This window comes from Diadema antillarum, unplaced genomic scaffold (genome assembly GCF_040938485.1).
Source record: "Diadema antillarum isolate AM-2024a unplaced genomic scaffold, OU_Dant_1.0 seq00000129_RagTag, whole genome shotgun sequence".
NCBI classification, from domain to species: domain Eukaryota; kingdom Metazoa; phylum Echinodermata; class Echinoidea; order Diadematoida; family Diadematidae; genus Diadema; species Diadema antillarum.
This window is the reverse complement of record NW_027271207.1, coordinates 1,646,843-1,655,564: the sequence shown is the minus strand read 5'-3', so window position 1 is coordinate 1,655,564 and position 8,722 is coordinate 1,646,843. Positions and strand designations below refer to the sequence as shown.

At 46.3% G+C, this 8,722-nt stretch overlaps 1 protein-coding gene across 1 annotated transcript; it reads left to right on the top strand.

The window, feature by feature from the left end:
• The first annotated feature begins 1,424 nt into the window (after positions 1 to 1,424).
• On the top strand, positions 1,425 to 5,903 carry LOC139727365 (uncharacterized). The gene has a single exon (XM_071638325.1). The coding sequence runs from the start codon at positions 1,425 to 1,427 to the stop codon at positions 5,901 to 5,903; it is 4,479 nt and encodes a 1,492-aa protein (XP_071494426.1).
• Positions 5,904 to 8,722: the final 2,819 nt, after the last annotated feature.

Here is an 8,722-nt window from a genome sequence, read left to right as displayed (position 1 = left end):
CCCAAGCGGCCCGGGTTCGAACCCGATTCTGGACTGAGCAATGTTGTGTGTAATCATACGTCCCCTCTAGCAAGAGGCAAAACATTCTGTCCCTCGGATAGGACATAAAATGGAGGTCCCGTGTATGAGAGAGTCACATATCATACACGTAAAAAATTCGGCTTCATTTTATTCATCGCAAAGAGCAGGATGTTTAACCCGGTGAAATGGTCACGCTTTACATCTAACTGGACTCCATGGAAGACCAGCTTAGCATAGCTATCCAAGCATCTTCTCAGATGGAAAACAAACAAACAAACAAACAAATAAACAAACAAACAAACTCCCTGGAGCTTACAAGAGAGCAAAATAATGTTTCAGCTTTACACAGAATTCGAGTGTCACGAGTGGAGTGACAGACGCTCTCCTCCACTGAGGTCAATTTGCATGGAATTTGTAAATAGGTACTTAAGCATGCAAATTGATGCAAACTTTTTAACATGTCAATGGAAGACATTCCAGACCGCTCTCGGTAGAGCCACGGTAGTGCTATGTGTGGCAAGGAGCGGCAGTGTGACATCAGGCCTTGAAGGGGACATCACGCTGTGGTGCTGTCTCCGTGACACATTGCATGAGAATGGCCACTCGGTAACGGTGACGGGGGCCGCCACCCCAGTCAGTATTAACTAGAGATACCCACAGATAGTGGATTTCCGGGTTTCCCGAAGGGTCAAGGGCCCACTGACACTGCAAGAGGCAGATGCATAATTAAAGGCGTCGACTGTCGACCAGCTCCGAGGCAGTAAAGGGAGCATAGACTGTCGACCGGACTTCATTCCTGGATGCTGAGGAGACACCGCTAAGACGTCCGTCGGGAGAGCGACCACGCGAACGGCAATCGCGAAGAGTTGCTACGACAGACCACGCGACAGTCCATACCAGCACCAGCGTAACGGGGCCCCGTCGTCGACCGACACCGTCGTCGACCTGCATTGTCATCGTCATACATCGTCGTCATAAGCCATCGTCACGCAACGTACACCCGTGACAGCCATTCGAGGTGAAATAAGTCCAATTTAAGTTAAACATAATAAAGTCTTAAGAGCCAGAAAGCCACTGAGCAGGAATGATTTATGTTCGTTTTTTTCTCTTTTTATCATTTGCTGTAACACCAAGATTCACAGTTATAGACAATTAAAATATTTGAGTTAACTGAATGCACATTGGTTCCTCCGTTTCGTCTTGTATGAGTTACAGCCTGCCAACAGTTCTCAGAGGTATGAAAATTTCTTTGTTCCGTTTATTTCCACATATAAGGATGGAAATCGGGCAAATTCTGTGACAATTGGGGGCTCGTCCGCTGGAGAGAACTTGGCAGGGTTTATTCATACAAGAATTTGAGACGTGATTTGTGTAACCTCATGTTGTGTGTATAAGATATCACAATGGAATTAGAGAAGTACGTACAGTTAGGTAAAGATTGTGGACTGCAAGGTGCAGAACTAGTGGAGTTTGCCCGCACTGAAAGAGACAAGTATCTCGAAGAAAAGAGACGAGATGAAAAGTTAGAAAGAGATGAAAGACAAGTACAGAGGGAAGAAATAACCAAGCAAAAGAGGATTGAGTTAGAAATAGCTCAATATAGGAGTGTCAATGTGAAGGGAACAAATAGTGTAAGGAGTAGCTTACCAAGCTTGCCGGCGTTTCGCGCTGACTCTGACGATTTGGACGCTTATCTGTTGCGCTTTGAGAGATATGCAAAACAAAGTCAGTGGCCAGAGGAATGCTGGGCTCCTGCATTGGGGAACCTTTTGACCGGTCGCGCTTTAGAAGTTTATTCTCTCTTACCGGCAAATGAAGCCGACGACTATGAAAGTCTGAAAAATACACTCTTGCGGCAGTTTGCGCTAACTGAAGAAGGCTTTCGCAAACGTTTTCGAGAGGCGCGGCAGAAAATGGGCGAATCATTTGGGCAATTTGCAACACGCATAACCGGATATGCTACTAGATGGGTAGAGATGTCGGGTACAAGTAAGTCCTATGAAGGGCTACTAGAGCTAACGGTGCGTGAACAGCTGCTCGAATGTTGTGATCGTGGATTATCTGTTTTCATTCGTGAAAGAAACCCACGATCGGTGAAGGAGATGGCAGATATCGCAGATCGGTATCGGGACGCACACGGGCATGGCGGCTCCGGTAAACGCGCACGCGACGATAATAAGTCTCGTAACCAGGGCAACGAAGCAAGCCAAGCAGAGAAAGGGGGCACTACGTCACGTGACAACCAGGGTTGCTTTGTCTGTGGTAAGCAAGGACATTTTGCTTCTAAGTGTCCAGACCGTAAAACTGACCAGTCGAAAGTAACTAGCAAGCAGTATGTGCCAAAGTCAAAACAGACGGGGGCAACATGTGTGGTAGGAGTATGCCCTACTCATGATGCTCACGAGAGAGGGAATATTTGTGGCACACCTTCTGTTAAACTGATGTGTGGTCACGAGTTACCCCTTCTTAGCGGTGGGTGTAACGTAGGCACAGACATGCCGACATGTGAAGGTATGTTGAATGGTAAAAGAGTTAAGGTGCTGAGAGACACTGGTTGCAACACCGTAGTGGTGAAACGTCAACTGATAGAGGAATCACAGCTGACTGGTGAGATTCAAACTTGTGTGCTCATAGATGGTACTGTGAGAAAAGTGCCATTAGCAAAAGTTGAAATCGATTCACCATACTTTGTTGGAACAACACATGCTTTATGTATGACGAATCCTATCTACGATCTAATCATAGGTAATGTTAGTGGTGCTAGGCAGCCTGGTGACGAGGACATCGGATGGAGCGGAGAGGATGCTAGGGAGAAGCCGTCAGCTGAGGAGATGACGACCTCCGGTTCAGAGGCAGAGTCCGCGGAAGCAGAGTCTTCGAAAGGGACAACGCAGAACGGCATCACAACGACCTCCGACAGTCGTGATCGTCCCCACACTGACGAGAGTGTGAAGCAGTTACCAACACCCCTACCTACAACCAACAAAAGTGCAGCAGTAGAGACAAGAGGCATGAGGAAATCGAAGGAACGGCCTTGGAAGAGACTAGGATCAGCAGACCAGCCGACGATCACTGCAACCAGGGAGGAGATGATCAGAGAGCAGGCACGAGATGCCACACTGGAGAAACTTCGAAAGTTGGCGGAGAAAGGTGAGGCTAAGGCTGTAGGGAAAGGAAGTGAGGTCAGATATTTTTGTCGTGACAATCTTCTCTTCCGTGAATACAGGTCTCCCTACGTCGAGAGAGGAAAGACATTCACGCAGCTAGTGGTGCCCCAGCCGTATCGCAGTGAAGTACTCCGACTAGCTCACGACTCCCCTCTAGCAGGTCACCTGCAGACGAAGAAGACGGCTGACCGGATTCTCGCCCACTTCTATTGGCCAGGAATTCAAGCCGATGTCAAGCGCTACTGTGCATCATGCGACTCATGTCAACGCACCACGCCAAAGGGTAAGATAGGGAAAGTACCCCTGACCATCCCCCCTTTGATTGATACATGTTTCCGTAGAGTGGCGGTCGATTTGATCGGACCACTTGAACCGATCACCGAGAGAGGGAATCGATATATCCTGACGATAATCGATCTTGCAACTAGGTACCCAGAGGCGGTAGCGTTACCACGAATCGAAGCAGAACGGGTAGCAGAGGCGTTAGTTGAAGTATTCTCGAGGTTAGGCATTCCTAATGAGATACTCTCTGATAACGGCACTCAATTCGTTTCAGGTGTGATGAAAGAAGCAGCTCAACTCCTGGGAGTGAAGCAGTTTCACACCACACCATACCACCCGATGGCGAACGGCGCCTGCGAGAGATTCAACGGCACGTTGAAACAGATGCTGAGGAGGATGTGCCAGGAGCGACCTAGCGACTGGGACCGCTTCCTGCCAGCTCTTCTCTTCGCATATCGAGAGGTGCCTCACGAAAGCCTTGGCTTTTCTCCTTTCGAACTCATGTACGGCCGAGTGGTGAGAGGACCCATGACTGTACTAAAAGAACTGTGGACTAAGGAGATCCCTGAGGAGGAAACGAAGACTATGTACCAGTACGTCATCGATCTCCAAAACCGACTCGAACAGACGTGTGAACTCGCCAAAGAGGAGCTGTCCAAAGCATCAAGGAAGTACAAGAAACACTTCGACGTGAAGACGAAGGAGAGACGCTTCGAGTGCGGCGACAAAGTGCTACTCCTGTTACCGACGACGAGGAATAAGCTGCAAATGCAATGGCGAGGTCCATTCGAAATCGTGCAGCGAATTGCCAGAGACGATTACCGATTGCTAGTGAACGGTAAGGAAAGGACCTACCACGCCAATCTCCTGAAACGGTACATTGGGAGAGAAGACGAGAAAGTCGACGACCTCGAGAACGAAAACCAGGGACAACTGGAGGCGAACTACGTCAGTGTCGTGGACGACCAGGTAGATGATGACGGATCGGTGCCCCTCTCATTTCCCTACATCGAAGCGTCGGAAAGCGTGCATGACGTGAAGTGCAGTGACGAGCTAGACGAGGAGAAGATGAAGGAGGTAAAATCCCTCTTGCTGGAGTTCTCGGATGTCATGACCGATGTCCCAGGACGGACCGACATCATCGAGCACGCCATCGAACTGAAAACGAACGAGCCGATACGTTCTCGCCCATACCCAGTCCCCCGGTCACTGAAGGAGACCATCAGAGAGGAGGTCAACACCATGTTGAGGATGGGAGTGATCGAAAGGTCGACATCGCCATACGCATCCCCCGTGGTCCTTGTAAAGAAAAAGGACGGGAAGAATCGCTTCTGCGTCGACTATAGGAAGTTGAACGCCAAGACAATTGTCGACAACGAACCAATCCCAAACATCGAAGAACTGATGGCAGAGATAGGAAATGCAAAGTTCTTCACCAAGATCGATTTGGCCAAAGGCTATTGGCAGATACCCGTGGTCGAAGAAGACCGGAAGAAGACCGCGTTTGTCACGCCAGACGGCCAGTACGAGTTCAAGGTACTACCATTCGGGCTAGTAAATGCCCCAGCAGTGTTCACTCGTATGATGAGAGCTCTGCTGGAAGGCCTGCCCCATGTCGTCCATTACATCGACGACATTCTGATCTACAGTTCCTCATGGGAGGAGCACCTGAATGACATCCGACAAGTCTGCCTCCGACTGCGACAGGCTCACCTTACAGCGAGACCGACAAAGTGTCATGTCGCGTGTAAGTCCGTGGAGTTCCTAGGACACATCGTAGGACAAGGAAAGATGAAACCTACCCCAGAACAGATCCAGAAGGTGATGGCGACAACGCGACCGACAACCAAGAAGGAGGTGAGAGCATTCTTGGGGCTCGTGGGATATTATCGGAAGTTTATTCCAAACATGTCCACGATCGCCGCTCCCCTCACAGACGCGACGAAGAAGAATGAGCCTGACAAGATAAGATGGGACGAATCTCATGAGCAAGCATTCTGTACACTACGAGACAGACTAGTCGACTTCCCAATTCTAAGACTACCCGATGACGACAAGGAGTTCGTTCTACGGACCGATGCATCCGATGTGGGACTCGGCGCTGTGCTGATGCAGGAAAGCGAGGGGAAATACTTCCCCATCAGCTACGCTTCTCGAAAACTGCTGCAGCGCGAGCGCGTATACCCAATCGTAGAGCGCGAGTGTCTAGCTCTTGCGTGGGCGGTCAGAAAGTTCTCTTACTTTTTGTATGGCCGAGCATTCCAGCTGCAAACTGACCACTACCCGCTTGCTCATCTAACACACGCGCGAATGCAAAACCCAAGAGTCATGCGCTGGGCGCTTGCACTGCAGGCATATCAGTATCGTGTACAGGTAATCAAGGGCTCAGAGAATGTTGGGGCTGATTACCTCAGCAGATGCCCTACTGAGTAGAAATAGAGGTGTAAACAGCCCATGTTATCTCTATTATATGTGGGTTAATCAGAATGTAATTTTGCAATGAATTTATCGTTATATACATTGTATGCTAGGAGGTATATTGTAAAACTACAGTATTACACAAATTATATATGCTGAGTATGAGGTAAGATATGCAGTTGATTCATACATCTCTGAAATTATTTGACTGCTCTGAATCAGACACCCCGGTAAATACCGTGCATAAGAAGGTTTTGCACATTACATTTATTTTGTAGCAACAGCTAATGCACATAATATGCGATTAGCACAGGTATCATAATATTCTCCAATGTCATACTGGCCAACAAGGAGAGTCTATTGAAATTGTGCCGAAAGTGTCAATTTTGTATTGTGCGGTGCAAAAGAGGGAATTTTATTATTGAACTGTGGCTGGTATAATAACGCAGGAGTGTTAAAAGAGATAATATGATGACGTTTATATGTTATCCAATTGACTGAGTAAATCAGATTGTATAGTATACTGTGGAGTTTGTTGGTTCGATAGAATACACATACAAACTGTCTCCATGGACAGCAGCCGACATTTGGAACAGTAGTCTGTCATGTATCACGACAAGTGAAGTTATGAAGCAGTGAATTGTTATATGGGGTATAATGCTTTTGATTTAGAAGAGTAATGGTGAGAAAGTACTTACCTGCTACAGACATTTGATTTTTATTAGAGAAATGGCTATTGTTTCAGAGCGACTGTCATCTGAAATGGGGGGTTATTTGTCACGAGTGGAGTGACAGACGCTCTCCTCCACTGAGGTCAATTTGCATGGAATTTGTAAATAGGTACTTAAGCATGCAAATTGATGCAAACTTTTTAACATGTCAATGGAAGACATTCCAGACCGCTCTCGGTAGAGCCACGGTAGTGCTATGTGTGGCAAGGAGCGGCAGTGTGACATCAGGCCTTGAAGGGGACATCACGCTGTGGTGCTGTCTCCGTGACACATTGCATGAGAATGGCCACTCGGTAACGGTGACGGGGGCCGCCACCCCAGTCAGTATTAACTAGAGATACCCACAGATAGTGGGTTTCCGGGTTTCCCGAAGGGTCAAGGGCCCACTGACACTGCAAGAGGCAGATGCATAATTAAAGGCGTCGACTGTCGACCAGCTCCGAGGCAGTAAAGGGAGCATAGACTGTCGACCGGACTTCATTCCTGGATGCTGAGGAGACACCGCTAAGACGTCCGTCGGGAGAGCGACCACGCGAACGGCAATCGCGAAGAGTTGCTACGACAGACCACGCGACAGTCCATACCAGCACCAGCGTAACGGGGCCCCGTCGTCGACCGACACCGTCGTCGACCTGCATTGTCATCGTCATACATCGTCGTCATAAGCCATCGTCACGCAACGTACACCCGTGACAGCCATTCGAGGTGAAATAAGTCCAATTTAAGTTAAACATAATAAAGTCTTAAGAGCCAGAAAGCCACTGAGCAGGAATGATTTATGTTCGTTTTTTTCTCTTTTTATCATTTGCTGTAACACCAAGATTCACAGTTATAGGCCTAGACAATTAAAATATTTGAGTTAACTGAATGCACATTGGTTCCTCCGTTTCGTCTTGTATGAGTTACAGCCTGCCAACAGTTCTCAGAGGTATGAAAATTTCTTTGTTCCGTTTATTTCCACATATAAGGATGGAAATCGGGCAAATTCTGTGACATCGAGCTTATACCTAAAGCAAGAATGTTTTAAATTGAAATCATTCCTCATTATTTAGACACATTATTGATGGTAGTCATTACTCGTATTGAGGTCCTAAAGAGCTCATGAAAAGAAAACAACATGGTTTGTTTTCGTAGTTAACTTCATGCATCGTCACAGTGCTCTTGTGACTTGGAAACTGGCTTTCAAAGGTACTACATTTGTAGTATTATGTTTGTGATTGTGAGCGTATCATTACTACCCCCCGTCACTCCTCCTGTAGGAATCAAAGGTCCTGTTTACCTTTAGGAGCAGTAATTTCAAAAATGTTCAAGATATAACTTTTGATGCATATGTGTAGGTCAGTTGTTTCACAAAACATCCTACCATATAAAATTATTGCAATAAAGCCTGATATAAGAGGAGATATCATTGTTTTTCTTATTAAACAATAAGTGTAGACGGTTTAATCAGGAAACATTTTTATCATAACTATTGTTCACATTTTGTACACTGCAAAAAGTCCGGTGTTAAAAAGGGAACACCGAGCTGGTGTTAAATTTTCGGTGCTCATTTATGGTGTTAAATTTACACCTCCGGGTGTTATTTCCAAATTTTAAACTGTTTTTTGAAGAGTTTCTTAGTAACTGCACTTCTTGTTGATTTTTAATTTAAACAAGACGACCGAGAATTTTACATTAAAATACTAGATTTTTGAAAAAAATGTGAAAATAAATTTACACCACAGTAACACCAGCTGGTGTGGTCTCTTATTGAAGCTGGACGGGTGTTAAACCATTGATATTAACACCAACAAATATCAAATCAACACCATGTGGTATCATTTTTTAATCAACACCAGTACAGTGTCAAAATAACACCAGGTACAGTGTCAAATTAGCACCACCAAGTGTCAGGTGAACACTTTTCAACACCATCACAGTGCATTTTCAATACCTGTGGGTGTGGTCCTTTATTGAAGTTTGACCGGTGTTAGATTTAACACCTGTGGTGTTAAATCTAACACCGATGTTTTTACAGTATATATTCAACAATACTTAACATTGATTATACTGGTTCATATTTTTGCATTGGATGTTTCTATCCCTATCTCACATTTTAGAACT

What these genes read in the sequence shown, in the direction of transcription:
- LOC139727365 (XM_071638325.1), top strand. Translation starts at nt 1,425, where the DNA reads ATGGAATTAGAGAAGTACGTACAGTTAGGTAAAGATTGTGGACTGCAA.